The sequence below is a fragment of the Centrocercus urophasianus genome, unplaced genomic scaffold, assembly GCF_019232065.1.
Source record: "Centrocercus urophasianus isolate 14NV4802_14NV808 unplaced genomic scaffold, USGS_Curo_1.0 seq_12, whole genome shotgun sequence".
In the NCBI taxonomy this organism is placed as follows: domain Eukaryota; kingdom Metazoa; phylum Chordata; class Aves; order Galliformes; family Phasianidae; genus Centrocercus; species Centrocercus urophasianus.
In genome coordinates, this window is record NW_024884364.1 from 11,505,496 (window position 1) to 11,526,631 (window position 21,136).

At 38.2% G+C, this 21,136-nt stretch overlaps 1 protein-coding gene across 9 annotated transcripts in view; it reads left to right on the plus strand.

The window, feature by feature from the left end:
* The window catches only part of BBX (BBX high mobility group box domain containing), a 127,783-nt gene that overhangs the window by 83,648 nt on the left and 22,999 nt on the right, over positions 1–21,136 (plus strand). For 8 of the 9 annotated variants that reach the window (XM_042809682.1, XM_042809689.1, XM_042809681.1 and 5 more), the window contains 6 exons: positions 3,913–3,993; positions 6,219–6,299; positions 11,380–11,460; positions 14,701–14,778; positions 16,847–17,759; positions 18,636–18,774. In XM_042809682.1, the coding sequence (XP_042665616.1) occupies positions 3,913–3,993; positions 6,219–6,299; positions 11,380–11,460; positions 14,701–14,778; positions 16,847–17,759; positions 18,636–18,774 (1,373 nt within the window). The remainder of the gene's footprint in view (positions 1–3,912; positions 3,994–6,218; positions 6,300–11,379; positions 11,461–14,700; positions 14,779–16,846; positions 17,760–18,635; positions 18,775–21,136) is intronic. The other variant, XM_042809687.1, reaches the window with a different exon arrangement.

Consider the following 21,136-nt stretch of genomic DNA (forward strand, 5'->3'; position numbering starts at 1 on the left):
GGTCTTTCTTTAGACTGATTGTTATTCATGACCTTCTTTATGGGACGGTTTTGAAAACTGTTCATAAAGTACCTGATATATTGTGTAAAATAGGTAGTCATTTTCACTTACTACCTTCTGATTCAGTCTGTCTGTGATGGCTAGATATAGAGCAGATACTTTGTAGGCTTGTGTTATCCCCCAAATGCAGTAAAATTCCCCAAAACTGCTTAGGCTTGGTTAACTGAATGGCACTTCTGGCTTGTCATCTGTGGGACAGACGAAAGAGGATTCATGAGATGTTCATGTCTGCACACCTTGACAGCCTACAGCTGTATTTCCATGTTTACGCTTGAATAGTTTCACACTTAAACAGTGTTGGGAGGTTGGCAGAATAGGCTGGGAGATGGCATGACTAGCTAAAAAGAAAAGCTCATTAATTCATTGTAGATATGGTAAGATTCTTCCCTCTTAAATGGGGAGACTTCAGCTCGATTTTATCAACGTGAGAGAGAGAGAATTCTTTGTCCTGAGGTAACTGTTGAAGTATCCCCCAGTAAAAAGGTTCAGCTCTTGCTTATCTGTGGAAAATATAGGTACTGTTTTCATATAAGACAATAAGCGTATGCAGGATCTAAAACTCTGACACTTGCATTGAAAATGAAAAAATAAAAAGTATCATTTTTTAAAAGAACACTCTAAATGAAATCACATAGTCTTCATTTGTATTAAAATGTGCGTGTCCATTAAAAAAAAAAAAAGTGTATATAGGGTTCTTCAATTGGGGAATTGCCATAATGGAGATTATTTAGTTTAACTGTCTGTGTATGTATTATAATGCAGGCTTGGGTGGCCTTGTAAGCATATGTTTTAAGATACTGTTAACATCTTAAAAGTTGTTGATATAAAGGAGAGGAGCACTGTCACACAGTTTGTTCAGGACTTCAGAAAAGATGAGGAGAAGAATACTTAGCTAATAGCTCTTCTAATTCCAAGTAAATTGATTTAACACCCACTGATATATGTATATATTTTTTTCTGAAGCGTGTGTTAAATGGATGTAAAGGGGTTTTTCAAATCAGTTGTTTAAAGTTGGAGTTGTCAGTTCTCCAGATACCAGGTAACAAAGTGAGCATACACAAGCAAAACAAAGTGAAAGAGGCACAGTAGTGATGCTTACAGAAGTGCTTCGATGATTTAGTTATCATCTTTATATGCTGGCTATGTTTCTATGTCCATCATTTTTTTTCAACAGACAAGAAGATTTTTCGTCTAATAAGAGAATTCACTATCATATGGTGGATTTCCAAACAGAGGCTTAGAGCTATTATTAAATGGTAGGCGAGGGAAGTTAAAAACCTTAGCAACAGCAAATACAAGATGGGCACAAGCAATTTTTGCCTGGCATTTGGGTCCTTTTACCAGTTAAGCAAAACTGTGATGCATATACAAGCACATTTTGCTTAACACGGGAATAAAAATGCTTAACAGGCTTGTTCGTATTACTCTCATTACTGGAGAGAAAGCCTCATCCTGTTACTTTATTGCAGCTGTTTTATTTGCAGAAAACCTGAAACTCTGTGAGGAGTACTCCTTGCTTTAAAGCTCGCCTCCCTTCCCTGCCCACGAGGTCCGTTGCTTGCCTTACAGCAGCATCTAGTGGCCGCTATGGTTACTTCCCAGAAAATGCTGAATGTGTAGCACCGTCCAAGACCTGACTCTTGTACCGGTTTCCCCTTGCTGCTGCATATCAGGACCACATTAAAACCTTGCATCAGTCAGTGTGGAAGACGATCTGTTTTCACTCATTTTAGAGCAGGCTTTGGTAACCACAAGGGACTGTGGGCTCATGGTGGCAGCATCCTAATGGCTTCCCCCTCGCTGCTGCAGGGTGGTTGTGCAGTGTGTTGTGCTGGTCTGCCCAGGTCTTTACAGAGTGTCATGGCCGAGGCTGTAAATTAGAAACAGATGTCTTCAGTGCAGTAGAGGATGAGCAAGTAGGAGGAAAGTGAAGAAGAGATGATGAAAATTGAGGACGTTTTATTACTGCAGGAAAGAAAAGCAGTACAATGGCGCTACTTGTACAGCTGTTCCCTCCAGTAATTATTGTAATACTTGAGATACATTTGATCTGGCAGTAGGTATGTGTGTCTCCAGAAGTCCTGGAGATGATCAATTTCCCCCAAGAGTGTAGGAACAACAGCTGGGTAAAAATGACATCCTCAACTTAATGCTACTGTTAAATGAAGGCAGCAGCACTGTCTTAAGATATCAGAAATTAATAGCAAAACCATGATTGTTCTAACCACAAAATGGTTTTAGAATTGCTGACTGACAAGGCACCAAAAAATCTATCCTTTAAGCGCAAAACAGTAGGAAATGGGGCCCCACTCATTGCACAGCACGCTGTTCCCATCTTGTGACATGAAGAAATTGTGCCTGTCCCAGCATGTGCCCTCAGACTGTGCTCCTGGGGTAGAATCGCAGAATGTCCTGACTAGGAAGGGGCTAACAGGGATCACCGAGTCCAACCCCTGGCTCCACACAGGACCACCCAACATTCAAACCTTGTGTCTGAGAGCGTTGTCTACTTACTGAATTCCAGCAGGCTTGGGGCCACATTCAGTAAATAGAATGGGAGCATTGTTGCTATGTGGTTTTGCGGCAGGGGAAAAAAACAAGTTCAGCTGCGTACCTCAGCAAATTGTCATGTGGCATCATTCTCCTGCGTTTGGATCCAGTGTTCTGGGAGTAGTAGTGCTGGCAGATTCCTGAAGCAAAACATTCTGCTGCTGCTGTTATGCTCAAGCATCTGGAGCAGACAGCAGTATGAGCAGCAGTACAAGCTGTAGGCCTGGTTACCCTTTGGTGCTTGGTTCCTGCAGCAACAGATGCACTTGCTAGCTGAACTGGGTATTCACCAATACCTGCTATTGACAGATATGCTCTGATAACAAAGAAGATAAATACCACATTCTTCTTGAAATATTTCAAGTCAGTTGGAATTTCATGAAAAATTAAAAATCACTGGGGGAAAAAAATTCCACCCTGTTACTCAATTTTCTGAAAATCCCACAAAGCCTCCCTCCTTTCTGCTGTTTCCTGTAAGTTGTTCTACATACTCTATTTTATATTAGCAGTATATTAACTTCTGAGACTCACATATTGTAAGTCTTTTATACTCAAATGCATCACTTGATATTCAAGACAATTATTTTACTGAAGGATGCTAGAATGATAATTTTCAGTACTATGAATAAGGTCTGTATGAATTCTTATATGGCTGTTGTGTTGTGATTTCTTTTTATTTTCATTTTTTGGAGCAGTCTCTTGTCTGAATTTTGATATTGGAAAGTACAATGCTTTCTTGCAATACTCCTCAAAAGCACCTCTAAACAGATATCCATTTATGTAAGTTATTTAAGCAGTTCTAGGCTTGTGGTGCCCTTAATTACCTATTTCATGCTGTGAAGTGATTAGCAATTATTTCTGTCACTTAGCAACACTCAGCCATTTGAAAAACTTTTTTTAGCTTCTAAGTAATTAGTGGAAGTGTAAATTGAAGAGATAGTGGCATGGATTGCATCTTGAATACAAGATAGCTGTGTATGCAGCCCAAAACAATCAGTGTTTTGTTGCATATAACTTGCAGAATTTGGAGTAACAGGAAGTAAAAGAACAAAACCAAAAACCCAGTCCCTGGTATTTTTGTGCTATTTCTTATGTGATTGTCAAACACTTTAGTATAGGTACTGAGCTGTTTTCACCTTTTAATTTGATTTAGCTGGTCCAGGAGTGTGAAACATGACATTGTCCATCTTTTCTTAAACAGCTCTTCGTGTTACTACTGCCTGCCATTTCATTTTGCCTCCAGTTGTTCTTAGCTTGAGAGAAACACCAATGAGGTCTTAATCTCCACACTCCTTGTTTCAGGTTTCCTCAAATACTTGCCAATCTGATGCGACTGATTCTACGGAAGTGTGTCAGAAGTCGTCGTTGTTTCAGTTTGCAGAGGTGAGTTTCTTTAAAAAAGGGATTGTTTTTTTTCCCAGTGTTTTCTTTCAAGAGGTATCTGGTGTTCAGCTGAAAGAGAAATCAAAAAAACTGACTGAATTTCATGGTAGCATTTCTTCCTTCTTTTGGGGGTTACAGTTATTGGATCGCGTGTCAGGTAGATGCATCTGATTTGAAGTGCAGATGTGTTCAGGAACACAGCTGAAACCCTAGTGTAATAATGGAGCTGTGGTTTAAGCAGTGATGTGGAGATCTCATTCCTGCACTTGTGTCGACAGACTCCAGTTGATACCTACATTTGGATGTTATATTATGTCATCTAGCCAGGTCAGATGGGACCTTGGGCAGCCTGATCTGGTACTTGATCCAGCGATTAGCAATCTTGCCTGTGGCAGGGAGGTTGGAACCTGATGATCTTTGAGGTTCCTTGAGGTCCCATAGAAACCATTCTATGATTCTTTGTGACTGCCTTATTCACCAGCTCTATCAAAAATAATTGTAGGTTTGGAATTTCCAAAATTTTCTTCTATAACCACAAAACAGCTCTGTGTGCTTCTACAACATTGCTATTAACGTATTTCTAGGAATTGCTATACAGTGCCACTGAGATGAGTTTTTTGCTTTTAAATATACCCTACTTCATTCAAACTTTAGCGGATTTAATTGGCATAAGTATCACAGGGTTGCAAAGAATCCAGGCCCTTTGTAAGCATCACTTGCTTGCTTACATCTTTTCAACTTCTGAAATGATCTTAATCCAGTGACATAAATATTTAGCTAAAACACTATTGATTAGACAGGATGCTAGACAGTATTTGAGTGTCTGTGGGGAAAAAGAAAATTGTCACAGGAGGGGCTTCATTTTGTTATTTGGTTTCACACCAGCCACAAATCTCACTGCCTTGTCTATATTATTCATCTCTTCTTATACTTTCATATTTCTCTCTAGATGTCATCACTTACAGAGCAGGTAGATGCCAATCCTTGCATACATAAACTGATTTTAGTTTTAACATTAGCTCACAAGACCTTGAGCTCTAACTTAAAAGCTGAGACTTTTAAAATGTAGTAGAGGTAGATTAATGCACTGAACCTTTATTTCTGATTAAAGGTTAGTGTAAAATATAAAATCTGCCATTAGGCTCCTAAAGAACTTAGTGGCTTTTCTTGTTAGCAAAAGGGGAATGCCTGATTCGCCATCAATTAAAAACAATTTTTAGAAGCTCCTTAAAGTTGATAAATTCCAGTGTTAATTATGAAAATAAAAAAAAATCCAGTGAGATACTTCTGATTACTTACCCTGTCAGTTGAACAACATGGTATTTTGTAGGGTTCGTTTTGATAACGGTCTGTTTCTTCAGTGTTGCTGTAAAGTCTTGCAACCAATAAGACAAATGCAAGTCCAAATACTGAGTTCATTTTACAGTGCTTAAACAAAAAAAGTGCCAGAATCATGACTGTACAGAGGAACTGTGCTGTGTTGCAAGATACGCTCTTGCTAAGGGCTTGTGAACTCTGACTTTGCTTAACCCATCAAAGAATTTCAGTGAATGCAAGGAAATAAGCTCACCTGCACTGCTGAAGCTTGCAGTTCAGAAGTAGTTCACTGATATTCAGTAACTAGAAATGCATATTAGCGAGTTTATTTTTCGTGGATGTTAAACTGTTTGAAGTGAGGCTGCACACATTTGGTATGCAGCAAGTATGTGTATTAGCAGCAAAATAAACATTTTAGATGTACGATTAATTTGAAGTGCTGTTTGCAACAAAAAGAAGTGACACAAGCTAGAAAAGGTAAAAATAAATGTATTTTTTTTAAATGCAGCTTCCTTAGTTATTGGGATAGATCTGTTATCTCTTCTAAAAGTATGTGTATGTGTTGTGCTTCTGCCCTCACTTATCTTCTGCACAAAGTAGCAATTTGTGCTCTATCAGCACCACCATTCTGTGCCTGGGTCTTTAACTGAATAGTGAAATATAGTACAGTGTCAAGTTCCTGTTATTAACTCTCTTTTAACATATCAGTGGGCAAAAACAAGCCCCTCAGAAAGGTTCTAGTCTGTTTAGTTGGTCCTAGGAAAGATTTCCATTGTTAAAAACGATTCAGGATCACCATTTGCATGTCTGCTGGGAAAGCAGATAGTGTTTGCTTGTTGAAGTTTATATGTTGAAGTTTGGTAATGAAACTGAAGAGCTAAATAATTTAAAAATTATTTTCCTCACAGATCTCTTCAAGCACATCACAGCCGGGAGTTCCAGGAGCTGTAAAACAAACGGAAGAGTCTGCATTATTTCAGTTTGCTGAGGTATGATAGCTAAAACATGGAAGGACAGGCTCTGAGGAGGCATGGAGCCAATAAGAGTTGTCACTGAAGGTTAAGCAGCTTAGGGATATTGAAAAAAATAAGACCTTCTGAAGTGACACGATGCACTGCTCAGGGAAGAAGTTGCAGTAGTGGAAAACGATAGCTGCCCTAAACACAGGAATCCTCTGAAAAATAGGCTTACAGGTCAAAGTCTGCTCATAACAGCTGCAAGGATATGTAGCAGCGTTGTTAGGTGGTGACCTCTAAGTTTGTAAACTACCCTTCAGTATGTAAGCTATCCTCCTTCCTTTGTGTGTTGAAAATTTAGAGTTCTTATAGGTGGCTTTTAGAAGTTTCTTCACCGATGTGTTTAATGTTCCTCTATAAACTAATTTCTCACACATTCTCTTTTTCTCCATTTGGGGGAGTCTGATACTGCTCACAGAATCTCTTAAACTAAAGGCATACTCCGTGTGTGTGTAAAGGAACTACTATTGGAGCTAGTACTATTCTGGAGGAACATTATGGGATGAAAAGATGCCCTGTTGATTATTCCATGGGGTTACAGAGGCTTGACTACAAACAACAGACTTCCTTCTCTTAGATATTAATCTAATTGTATATATTGTATTTTTAGCTTGGCTAGGACGATTTATTAGGCCTTGACTTATTCCTTAAAAATTGTAATTACAAAAAAAAAAAAAGAAAACTGTGATTCAGGTGCCATGAAATAACTGAATAGAAGCAATCCTATAAAATATACAGTAGTGTCTGTAGTTGTAAAGAAGCTTCTGTATGTGCTACTTTTTTTTTTTTTAAGTTTCAGATTAAACTGGAAAGTTCTACCAAGGAAAGTTAGTGGAATTTAGCAGGTGAAGCCAAGAAAGTAAAAGATCTAAACTACAGAACATTCTTGTGAATTTTTTTTGACAAGACTTGCGCAAGTAAATTTGCTAAGTTAGTTTCAAAAATCTTGGCCATCATACATTTCAGTTAAACAGCAATTTTAGTTATATGTGAAGTTGAGCAGAATATGATATCCTTCCAGCATAGAATCACAGAATGACTCTATAGAGACCTTTAAGATCATCTAGTTCCAATCCTCTACTATAGGCAGGGTCGCCTCCCTCTAGACCAGGTTGCTCAATGTCCCACGAGTGCAGCATTTTCAAACATTTCATGAAACCTGACTCACAGCACCTTCAGAGCTTCACAGAATCTAAAATCAGTTCTCTCCTAAATGATGAAACAACAGAACATCAAACCTGAAAACTGTCTTAAGAATGTGGAAGTGTATTGGATCTCATACCACTGTGCTAAGGCAACTCGCTTGTCACACTGGAGTACGCGTATGAATCATCAAATACTGGGGAAAAAGAGGTGCCTAAAAGTTACTTAGATTTTGGAGAGGACAAGTTTAAAGTCAGGACTTATCTTTTTTCCTGTTAAAAATCCTGAAATGTTACTGTAGTCTGGGGGAAGTTGTATTTTCTTGGCTGTTTTTCAGTGTCTAGAACTACCCATCATCCCAAAATAAACTTTATTTCAAGGTTATTCCTCATATGTTTCACTGTCGTTATAAAACCTCAGTGGCAGTGACTAACTTTGTGTTTTATCTAAAGTAACAGAGAAATGATTTTAAGATTGCCACTTGATTTTCATTTGCTTTGTTCCAGGGGAAAATACTATATATACATAAAAAAAATCTTTTTTTTTTTGTTTTTTTTTTTTTTTTTTTTTTTTTGTAATTATTCTAGCTATTAAAGCTGCTTGTGCTCTTTCAGTTATAAAGACTTTAAAGTTATAAAGACTTATAAAGACCTCACCCATTTGCACAGAATGTCTTTGTCAAGTCTGGCAAAAATCCCATTCCTTTTTGAGCCACTTCTTACTGGGTCTTGTCAATATGAATGCATTACTGCATTTAGTAAACTAAATTATGGTAAGCAATTTGCAATAGATTGCTGTCAGCAGTGTACGGTGCTACAAAAGAAAAAGAGGGAGAGAAAGTAGTTATATAGCCAGTGGCCAAGCAGACCTGTGAAGAAATGTGAATTGTGCTTGTGGTGCCTGGAGACTTCTGGCAGCCATCCCAACTCATTTTTGGTTCTGACTGGGCGTTCTTCATATGTTTCCTTTCTCTTTAATGCTTTGCAGCAGGGTGAGTGAAAATGTTTCTTTGTGAAGACGGTGATCCCATTAAGTAGATTTGTCTTACTTAATTTGTCTTAAATGTACTCCCTGAGTAGAGGTGTCCAAGTCTGCTGTCACTCAGAAATGGCTCATTATATGCTGATGTAGTATAGAATTCTTTCTTTGGAACCTCAATCAGCCTGGCTTTCTGTCCCACGTGTGCTGTAGTCTTCAATTAAAGCTGATAAGGATACAATTAATGAGACATGCCCTATGTTGACTTGCTGCAACAGCTGATCAGAATCATGGCAGTGATACTTTGCTGGATCCTCTGAGTGTGCATGCAGCAATTGCAGTGGTCTTCCAAGATAACACAATGTCCTCATAAGTTGTTACTTGCTAGTTTGTTTTTAATTTTGGTGTGTGGCCAAGTTACGTTCTTGGCTTTTTCTCTCTCCTCTGATCTTGCAAATACTTGGTCCTTCTTTTTTTTCTTCTCACTGCTACCTTTGTAGAAAGCCAGTATGTAGGCCAGTTATTTCTCAGTAGTGGGTTGTGCTACTTTGCATGACAGTCGTTTGCAAGCTGCCTGCTCACATGGGCTGCTTGCTGCTGTTCTCCTTGCCGTGTGAGGGAAGCAGAGCAGATGGGGTCCCTTGCTCTCTTGGTCTTACATGGATGTGTGTTTGGCAAATGCAAACAGATGGTGAGGACTGCTCTGCAGAAAAGAGACACTAGTACCTCTTGGGCTTACTTACATAAAGTTTTATCATTTACTAAACATAGATAAAGCTTCCAGAGAGTAACAGCAGTAAAACTGCTGGTTTAACCATCTTAAGCAAAATGAAGCTGAAAAACCCAAACTCTTCACTTACATCTGCTCTTCAGAAGCTTTCCTCTAGGTTGATTAACTGAAATACATACAATCATATCCAGCATTCAGTAGAGTAGAATTCTCCTTGCTAGTCCAACAGTTTATCATTGTTAAAGAACAAACGTAAGCTTGAGGATGGTTTTTTCCTTCCTTGCTGCGTTTTGACATACTCACTTTTAGTAGACTTGATGGCAACCCTTTCCGTTAAAGCCTTGAAGAAGTCTTGAACCAAAACTTTGATCAGAATGCTGTGAAACGGAGACTGTGAGATCTAGTTCAGTTTGTTCTCTTCCAACTTCTCTTAGGTAAAGCTGTAGTCTTCCATGGTAAAGTCATTATTTAAATTAAATATACTTGATGTTTGTCTATGAACTGCAATCATTAAATATCTTTATTGAAATGAAATGGCTGGGAGGTGGAGAGATGAGTGAAAAACTGACACATGCATCCTGTGCAAACTACAATGTAATACAGGAGCTAAAATATCACCTGCATGGTTCGAGGTATAGTAAGTAACTGGATCATAATGGTCCCTAAGTTACGCCTCAGCATAAGAAGGAGCTATTTGTGATTGTGGTACTGCAGGTACTGATTACTCTGATTAAAAAAGGAAGATAGTGTTTAGGCCCAGAATGAGCTATGTAATCCCTTGGAGACCTGATTGATCAGCTGCACTCTTCTGTCACTTTGCCAGGAACTTTGGCAGAACAGGTTCTAAGTAGGTCTCTTTCTTTCTTTTCTTTCTGCTTGTTGTCTTGCTGATGAAGGTTTTTGTATGTTGCTTTTTTTTTTTTTTCTTAAGAAGAATTTTGCATCTCTCTCCTAATTGGTACTACAAGGTTCTCACATTTTGTTAAGAGTGCCCAACCCATTGTCAAAACTAATTTTTTTCCTCTTTTCTCACATTATGCATCAGAAGGCAAAATATGCCTGCATATTCTCAGGTTGCACTTCAGTGTGTGAGCATTCCTTTTCTACCATTCATACTGTGCTGAAGAAACCATTAAGAACTGAGAATGTATTACAGTAGAAAGAGGAAAATGTAAAGCTCTCTTCCCATGAGGTACAGGGTACAAGGAGTCTTGGGAAGTTGTGTTCACTGAGCTGCACCAAGGGAGAAATAGGATTTTGAATTATTTTAGTTTAATACTGAAATAATAATGCATGGTCAGACATTACTCAACATATCTTTAGTAGCTGGCAGTTAAAAAAAAAAAAAAAAAAAACAAACTTCAGGATTTTTCAGAATTATTTTTTTCATATAATTAATCTCCTTGACCATGGGAAAGCTGTTCAAATAATCCAGTTATTAGCAACAACAAACTCAAATGCCAAGAGGCTACTTTGATAATTTTTCCATCCAAAAGGTCATGATCATATATGTATATTTTTATAATGAGGCAAATGTCAAAGAAACACCCGTGATCTTGCCCCTATCTAAAAGTTTTCCAGGACTTCCACCCCAAGTACTACTATGTAATGCCATGCCAGACAAAATAAAATACAAGAAATAATGGATAATTGTTGTGTTGGTGAACTCGTAATACTGTGCTTGGAAGCAGGTCAGAACAGTTTGGCAGCAAAAGCAATTCTGAAATGCGGTGAGAATTATTTAGCAAGCACTCCTTCTAGCACAGCAACATCTGTATAGAAAGCTGATCTCCAAATGTAAAGACATTCTTTCCTAAAGAAAGGAGGTGAAATGAGCACACAGTGCCTGTGAAAACAAATAATCTTCCTCTATATCTGACCAAATAATGCCTGGGCTTTACAGTAGAATTTTATTGAACACTGAGCACCACAGTTCATGTTTTTTAAGTATGTTTTGTTCAATTGGAGAGGCATAAAACACACAGTGTGATCAGAATATTATTGGTGCTTGTGTTCTTCTAACTTCTAAATGCCTGTTACGTGTTTTTTGAATGAGATTTCTAGTTTGAAGTAGAGCCATTTGCCAGAACGATCTAAAAGTGACAGATTTAACTAATTCTTTCTTCACTATTTTTCTTGCTTCCTTCTTTTCTTTCCTGATTAACACTGAAATATTTTCTCCTCTGTTCATTTAAAACCTAGATTTCATCAAATACTTCCCAGCTGTCAAGTCCTGAGCCAGTAAAGCACTGTGGGAAGTCGGCACTCTTCCAGTTGGCAGAGGTAAAATTTATACCCATTAACAGCACAATGAGAAGATGTGTGGTTTTCCCCCCTTCAGAATATGAGTTGTACAAGGCTTGCTCTAGCATTACATTCAGTATTTCCAGAGGCATAACTCAGTAAATAATCAAATAGTAAGAGAGTTAGGCAGTTGTAGTGGGCCTGGGGAACCTAGTTCTTCTTTATGCATTTGTAAATGTGCATCTTTTATTGGACACCGTACAGAAGTTCTATCTCCTTTCAGGAGTATTAACCTTATTACTGTAATAAAAACTAACCCCAGCACAATAGCAATGACAAGACAATTACATTATTTTTTAATGAAGAGGTGAATACCAGGATTCAAAATGTGAAGTTTTATTTTAGAGCCTGGAAGGTGTATTGCTGAACTGGGGACCCAATAGTAAGAGAAGAAAAGTAAAAAAAGTCTTTGAGATCATCCAGGAATCTGTATGAAGGCTTGGACGTTGAAGTAGTATGCTGAATTATGAAATTTACAGTGTCAGTAGAAATTAAGAATACAAGGCAAGGTCTCCCAGGATCCTAGAAAATTTCTAAGAGTTTTCAGTGTAACCTTGTGGAGGTCTCCTTTTTCACATGGATAAATCAAACTTTTGAGGCTTGGCCTATAAATATATGCTGCCAATGAAAATTATATGCTGCTTTCCAAGTGAGTAAGGGAGGTTCCTACCACCTTACTCATCTACTTTTTGTTGTTTCCAAAATGATTTCCTTCAGTGAGGAAAGTGGTTCTTTGGATCTTTTCTAGCAGTGTCCATGCATATGTTCTTGCTGCTGAGGCTAATTCCTCTCGGAGGAAAAAAAGATTGGAAGCCCTGAAAGAAAACGCCATGCTCTGAGCCTGCATAGATGAGTATTTCATGCCTTGCAAGGATGGTAATGCTACTAGGAAGATTAACTTTGAGGACTTACACGAGTAGAAGAAAATTTACCTTACCCTAGAGGCAATCTCTGGCAGGAATACTGTTTGTTCATGTGTGCTGCAACATTATCAGCAGTGCCAATGCAAGGGTCATTACCCTTAGCTACCATCAGTGACTGCTGCAGCCCTGGGACAGAAAAAAAGGCTCGTAACACCAAATTGGAGATGCTAGAAGTTTCAGAGGTGTGCTTTGTTATGAGACAGAAGTACTGTTCTGTAGTACGGCTGTTGAGTTCAGCCTGACTTTGGAAGTCACCATTCAGAGGTGCCATGTGACTATAAAGACCCAAGTTCAGGGAAGTGCAGAAGCCTGTCCACAGGAGTGCAGGGTTAGTGCTGCATTTCATGGAAGAAGTGAAGCTTGAGTGTGGCAGTGTGGCTTCAGCATGTTGGACAGGTTTCCACGGTCTCTGTCTTGACTATTGTGCAGATGGATTCCTACAAGGCTGTAAATATACAGAATTAGTGTTAAAGGCTCTGATTTGAAATGACAAAGACATGCTTAGCACATCTTCCTTATCTCTAGTTCTTATAGTAGATTAGAACTGCTGATTTTATTCTTTTTTTTGTTTGTTTGTTGGTTGGTTTTTGGAGATATCTATGATGCTGGATTGTAATTGGACAAATAAAGTGAGATTCAGCTTAACTTTTCAGATAGCAATTTAGGACCTGGTTTGGAGTATCCCACAGAAACTAAGCTCACATCATTTCCAGGGCATCTTAAGTTTACAGGTTCATTTGGAAGACATTTGTGCTGTGCCACTGTAACTCCAAACCACAGATGCTGTGCACTGGAGGGGGCTGGACTGCTGTCTGCATGCTGCTTGCATGGCAGAGATCCTGAGCGTGGGAGCCTGTCAGCTTTGGCATGCCACACTGCTCTGCTTCTCCTACATCTCTCTTATGTGGATTCGCCAATTTTATCTTATTTATTCCCCACTCTGTGCCTTCATTTTCTTTATTTCACAGATGGTGATAAAATGTAAAAGCAGATGTAATACTTTCCTAAAGATTTCTAAGAATTTCAAAGCTCTAAAAACAGTTGGAGCAGCCATGCTACAGCCTGAAGCCTGACAGGCTGCTACTAATCTACTAATCAGCTCTGCTAGGCCTTGTGCAGTGTCTGAATGCACAGACACTTTGTCTTCAGCCTTCAGTGCAGGGGGAAGGCAGTGGCTGAGTGCATGTCACTTCCAGGAGGCAAGGAGATCTCTCCTGTTCTGCAGCGTGTTTGCAGCACTAACAGTGCCTGGCTGTAAGCAGCAATCAGAGATTTGTGCTGGAATCATCAGAATTTGGGAGGCATAGAGATAGCATTCTTAACTTTTTTTGTTCTTTCCTGTATGGCAGTGATGAGTGTGATTTCTGCAAAGCAGGTTTTTGGGCGCATGTTGGTTGGAAACAGTAAAAGCTGAGCTGATAGAGGTAATGAAATGAAAGCAAATGCTTTAGTTCCTCAGTTCCTAGAATTCAAGTTCTTTCCAAGGGAGCAATTGTAAGAAACCTGCAAGGTTGATCAAAGATTTTAGAACATATCCTTAACAGTAAACATTTTCTTCTTCATACTGATGTTCTGAGACTGATGCTTTGATAAATTCAGAAAATTATTTCTTTACTTCTAGCTGAAAATTGTTGCAAAACACTAAAATGCTGAAGTAGAATACAGTCTAATAGAAGTAGAAAGTTTCTTTGAGAATAACTGGATATCTGCTTGCCAAACAGTTTTCCATATGCTGAAGAGTAATCGTGAAAGGTTATCAAAACCTTGAGAGCTCCTACATGACTTTGGTTTCGTAGCAGATCTGTTATATGAATCCTGAAGGACACTTCCAGGCAGTGCCATGTCCTGATAGAACTACGCTTCTTAAACTGCGACAGTGAAAGAAATTTGCAAACCAATTTCTAACGAAGCTTTCAGAAGCATCAACTGGATTGTGTGCTTGTATAGGTTGATGCAGTGCCCTAACAGAGCCTCTGGAGTCTATTTATACCTGAGAAAGTATGTACTTCACTTCATCCTCCAGAGAGAATCCTGTCAAGAAGATCCCCAAATCTGGAAATAGCTTTTAATGTCCATGGTGTTTTCTACTGGTGCAGTGTAGTAGTGAGGTTTTATTTGTAACAGCACACACACGTCTATGCTTCTTTTTGATATGCTTATGTAATCTTATGAATGCATTTTGTCAAGAGGAAGGAAATAATCCTTTCAAATGAGGTGATAAACATAGGAGAATTATTCTGGAGAAATAATGTTTTTCTTTATTCTTCTCCTTTGTTTGTTTGTTTGTTTGTTTTAGATTTCTTCAAGTACATCCCATTCAGGTCCTGATTTAACAAAGCAGTGTGGAACATCAGCATTATTTCAACTGGCAGAGGTAATATTAAAGTACTGATGACTAATTACTACAGGTGCAGTGGGACAGAGAAGTTAATGGTGTCGATAGCCCTAGTCTGGAAGGCCACAGTTGCCACAGTTACAATTACACTGTAGTTTATGGAAGTTTTTACAGCTTGGGTGTAAAATGCTAAGATTACTCCAGATTAGCAATCAGTTTGGAGACTTCTAAGTGTCCATGTTGCAGTTGATGAGAAGTACCAATCCCTGATAGTAAAGGGGTTATCCAATCTCTATTTGAAACACTTCAATCCCTCCTTTTAGGGATTAGGGTTTTGACTAGATAGGTTTGGTTGGTGGGGGATCAGAATGGAGTTCAAAGGAAGGGCTGGGTTGGTCTGTTGTTCAAACTGCATTGTCATTACAAATACATTTTAAAAGGCATTAGTCACTTTTGTTATTTTTGCCTTTCATACATACTGCTGTAAGAATGAGCCGGCCAATAACTTTTCTCAAAGCTCTGTTATAATTCTCTTAGCAACTTCTCCATCTAAGACCAGTTAAAACCAATGCCTTCTTACAGGAACAGGAATGTTGTATGTCTTTTGTTTCTAAGTTTTTTTTTGTTTTTTTTTTTAATGTATGTTCCTAATCTTAAAGACTGAATTGTGAGTTTATTTAGATCTTACAAAACAAAAAACACTTTTTTGTAGCTACATATGTAGCCTTCTGTACTATTGGTTGCTGCAGGAGAAGCAAAGGTAGAAAAGAAAAAAAAAATCCATTGGTGAGAGAGTGTGTTTAATTGACAAATTATCATTAATGTTCAGTGAGTTGCATTTGTAAGATTGATCTTTGGCTTCTGGAAATCACAGACTGGTTTACATCATAGTGCAGTGAAGCCACAGAAGTACACTGGTGCCAGAGCCCAGCTCAGCAAAGTTATGGGATTCTCACTGGTGTAATCCAACCTGCTTATGAACAGACAGTGAGCTGCCAATTCTTCAGTGTTTCTAATGGTCAGCCTAGTTTGACTTGTGCCACATCAAGGATTTCTACCCAATATGGTACAGAAGGAATTTTGGAAACTTATTTCAGAGTCGTATCATTGCTGATGTATGTTTCTGTTAGTGATCTTTTTACTTTGCAAAAAATTTGAGAAATTCAAAATCGATCCAAGGAAAACCCAGTCAATTGACAGTTGCTTTAGAAACAAAATAGAACTTGAAATTCAGGTTAGGAAGCTGTAAGAGAGACTGTAAGAAGAAAGCCTGCCTTCCCATGGACAACTGCTTTACGCTGTGATGTGCTAGCCTCTGTAGCAGTGTCAGCATGACTTACAAATGATCCGAAACTGAATGCATCTTCCAAGTAATTGCTGAAGGAACATGGCAGTTTGAGAGACCTTGTTATAGCTCTTATTTTGAATATCACTATTCTTCAGACAGAATGAGCTGTTTTGGTTTCCATTAACATTATCTCCAGGAGGAGATAACCATAGCAACTACTACTGCTTTGCAGTTCTTTGCAGGATAGGGCTGTGGCATTAGAATAAAAATTTGGAAGGCTTTTATAGTATCTTCCAAATCATTTTCCTCTTTGAAATAAAGGAAAATGATTGCTGACATTTGGTCAATTTTTTTATTCACTTTTGGAGGCCATTTGGAAAGTGGAGGAGAGAATTGTTTGTGGAGATATTTGGAAACTGCGAGGGGTATGGATTTGAGATTCCATACAGCTTGACTGTGGTGACAGTGAGATACTGTATTGTTCCATTGCACTTGAGATGTTCTGAAAAATCAGTCTAGCAGTGTCTTTCCAGGATATGTAAAAGGCACTTGAAGGATGGAAACACAACTTAGAATATTATGTTTTTGTAGGGTTTTTTGTTGTTGTTGTTATTGTCTTTTACAGCAATAGAATCCACTAGTCTTATTTCATCTGCTTCATTAGAACTTTGGCATTTTTTCAGTATTGTTCTTCAGCATAGTTTGCTTTCATAAATTAGGATCCTAGAGAGATTTCCTGTGTAGCACTCCCGATAATACAGGTAAGTAATGTTAACAGTTGATGTTTATTTCATAGTAACTATTTTTAACTTGCTTTAGATGTGCCTTGCTTCAGAAGGGGTAAAAGTGAAAGAACCTGGGAAAATAAAAGTGGAAGTATCAGAAGATGTGACAAGGGAAGTTCCAGAAATGGAAGTGGAAGAACTGGAGAAGACAACAATAAAAGACTCCTGTACAAGAAAAATGGAACAATCAGAGACATTGAAAAACTGGGATGAGACAAAAGCTGAGGAATTAGAAACTGTAAAATGCAGTGATTTTACTGGTCTTCTAAAGGATAGCAATCCTTTTGAGAGAAATGATAACACAAAGGATTACGTGTGCCGTTCTCCAGAGCTTTCATTAGCTGAAATGAGTATCCTTGGGCTAGGCAAGCCAGAAAAGTTAAAGAAGAAGAAGAAGAAAAATAAGTTGGACCGGCACACGAATGAAAAATCCACCCCTAAAAAGCCTTGTAAAAAGAGGCAGTCCTCCGAGTCGGACATTGAGAGTGTAATGTATACAATTGAAGCTGTTGCAAAAGGAGATTGGGGTGCTGAGAGACTTGAAGAAACTCCACGCAAAAAAGCCCGCCCATCCTCAAATGTGAAGGGAAGCATGTTGGATACAAAATCACCAAAGAAAAAAGTGAAATCTAAAGAGAAGAAGACATCAAAGGAGAAACCCATGGAGACCACCAAAGAATCGAAGCCTCCTGATTTCCTTAGTATTACAGCCAACAAGGAAGTACCCTGTGAGGCTTCTGATAGCATTAAAGTGGAACCACTGACCCCAACAGAGGAGGTGGTGCCCCAGAGCTTACCAGAACAGGTCAAAACAGAGGACAGTGACTGTGTTAAAAAAATAGAAACCTGTGGCTCCAGGAAATCAGAGAGATCTTGCAAAGGTGCTCTTTATAAAACTCTGGTGTCAGAGGGCATGCTTACGTCTCTGCGTGCTAACGTGGACAGAGGTGGGTGGTTTTAACTGCTTCATTTACAGCATGAACCACGCAAGTCTGCTGTGGTATGGGAGGAAGAACAACAGTTTATGTTAAACTGGTGTTTAAGAAGTGTGTGATGGGGTTTCTGTGTCTGATTGCCTGAAATATTGGGGCTTGGGGGCTTCATGGTCCATGGCAGATCATCTTGAGTCCTGCAGTCTGCATTCCTATTTATCTGTGCTTCTTTGGTTTTGTCTTTTGTGATCTGAGATTTAGCTTTCTGACTGAAGGCTTGTCCAGCCTGCTTGATTCATCAGCCTGCTGATAGTAGTCTGTAGGATCTGTGTTACATACAACCCTGTCCAGTGCTTTCCGTGTAAATGTCTCTTGAAGCTGTGGCTCTGAGCACAGTTACCCATCCTACAAAAGGCAGAAATGTTGTGCTTTCCCTTTGGTTGTTAGTTTTGCTGTAGGTGGTGAACAAGAAAACTTTGCCTTGAGAAGGATACATTTGAGACTGAAAGCTTCCAGAAATTTTCATGAGATATACTGAAATATATTTGTCGAAATAGTAGATTTAAGTGGGTAATTATTCAAAGTGGAAATGAAAAAAGGTGCTTGTAATTTAGGTAAGTGTGTTACTGTAAATCTATTCATTTCTTTGTCTTCCTTCATACCTCAGAGGATCCTGATTTTGAAGGTAGTGTATATGTAAAGGAGGGGAAAAAAAAAAGTTGCCAACAAGTTGATTATCTTGTTCGGGCAGGGGAAGAAGGATTGTTTTGCAACTCCTTGAGAAAGGTCGGACATCATAAATTGCATTGATGAATGGATATGCAAGTTTCTTCTGAGCTCACCTTAGCACATTTTTCTAAGATGAGAAACAATTTTCTGCCTTCATCCCAGGAAAAAGAAGCTCAGGAAAAGGCAACTCCTCAGATCATGAAGGATGCTGGAATGAAGAAAACTGGGCTTTTTCCCAAAGTGGGACAAGCGGGAACAAAAAACTGAAAAGGCCTAAGCCAAAGGAAGAATTTGTTTTTGGGTAAGTTGCAGTTTTACACTGTTCAAAGTTTTAACAAGATCAGCCTGATGCCTTAAGAGTGAGTCTTCCCCATAGCAGTTAGTGAATATCTAACACAAACATTTTAAACTACATAATCAGGATGAGATAGAATTCTTGAAAATTGCCAACCTCTTTGGTTGAGTTATACTCTAGATTCCTGCTGGTTATATATATCCCAAAGTAATTTATCTGAGATCTTTCCTGGTTTGCACAAATGTAAACAAATTTGAATGACATTATTTGCTCACTTGCTTAAGAAAAAAAACAACAAAGTACAATATTTACCTGCTCAGGAGATGAAGAGGGTTCATGATATTTTCAAAGCACTTTATAAACAATATTTGAAGATTTGAGTAGGTGTTCAAGCAGCGAAAACAGAATTAGACTAGAAAAAAAGAGATTTCTTTGCCCACTTGAAATTGCTGATGGAAGAAAACTAAGTACCATTCTAATATTTGTAAATAATTATGATAGATACACCATTTTGCCTCCATAGAGGCAAGATGTATATACAGTAAAGGAATTAAGTATACCAGAAGAATAATTAATGATTTCAAATGCATTGAAATTTAGTACAGCTGCATAGAATTAATCTTCTACTATTTGAATAATAATTTTTGTAAGAGTACTAACAGACTTATTTAACTGCAGGCATAGCTGTAAAATCTGTTTGGCCATTCATACTAACTTGCATATTCTTGAAGACTTCCAATTGTCTGAATTCAAAGGGTGAAAATGAATTTAAAAAGGAGTAGATTTTCCATGCTTCATGCTTAAAACTATAATGTGTTTCTTTTGTGCCAGCCTTTTTTATGCCCTTTTTATAACCTGTTCTATAGGAAATATAGCTCACATATGCAGCTCACTGTGCAGCAAAGATATTGGTGAAAGTCTCCAAGCCTTCTCTTGTTTGGAGCAAAACTAGTGGATACACCTTGTATTTCTAGTGCAGTGCATATAAACTTTGTAATTGTCCAGATTTTAAATAAAAAATTGGGAAACTTTTAAGTCATGTTATGGCATGAAAACCAAGTGGATTTCCTAGCCAAAAAAAAAAAAAAAAAAAAAAAAAAAAAAGTAGTTTCAAATAACTTATTCAAGGTTGTTATGAAAACTGTGTACCAATTCATTTGACAGATACTGTTCTACCATAGTTATCTGGCTGGGTGGGAAAAATACATATTTACAGATGTTGGTTCCTGATTTAGCCATGCCATTAATGAATATGAGCTCTGTAAAGGCAGAATTTGTGGAGTCAAAGTGCTGAAGAAGGTATTGGTTGTCCTTGTTCCTGACTCTGCCTGATCTTCTGTCTACTCAAAGAGCTGTTTTTACTTTTACTCACCCTTCTTAAACCTTTTTGCTCCCTTCATCACCTTTCAGCATTAGGGCATCTGTCTGTTGGGTTTTCTTGCTGCCATTGGAATTGCTCCTTTCTCCCCTTACTTTTCTGTGTCCTCTTAGCTTCTTCTCCATTGGTAGCTGCCTACGTTTGCCCTGGCGATGCATGCCAGGTGTGCTTCGTCTGTGTACAGCTGAGGAGAGGTCAAACAAAGAATCATTTTGTGTACCAAAGGTTTCAGAATGCAACTGGATCATGTTTCAAGAAAGACAGAAAGAATTAATGTTTATTATGGCACTTCCAAGTGTATGGAGTCTGATGGCCATCTCTTCCAACAGTCACAGAATCACAGACTCGCAGTCATGCCAACATCTACTGAGTTTTAGTTTTCCATAGCAAATAGCTATGTAGGGTTCCTGAAGCTATGAGCTAATTGTATTTCTCATCTCCCAACAAATAAAATAAGAAGAGAGGAAATATAATCCCCCAGAAGGAATACAAGGCTAATTGTAATCCTGAAGTACAACATTCTATAATTATTTTTTATTTCCCCAAAAGATTGGATCACTTGCCTTTTTTTTTTTTTTAAATAGTGTGACATTTTTGCTCTAGTTTGAATTGTTATTTCCATTCCAGCGTGATGTGACTTCTTTATGTGAAATTGTCCAGATTGTTCATCTATTGGTTTTGCCTTTTTTCCTTCCCCTCATAGAACAGACAAATCTAATTTACAAATCTGGGCAGCTAAATGTCACCAGCATGACACTGATTTTTATTTTTACATTATTTGCATCTATTAAAACTTACTTTGTACTTAATTACAAATGCAGAAGCTGGATTGTGTGTACATATCCCAAAGTTGGATTAATATAGTTTGTTTACAGTATGTCTGCATCTTTTCCTTCTCAATATGTGTACATGTATATGTGTGTATGCACTCGTATTCATAATATATCTTTTCTCTAGAAATGCGGTTACATTTAATTTGATTGGTTTTGT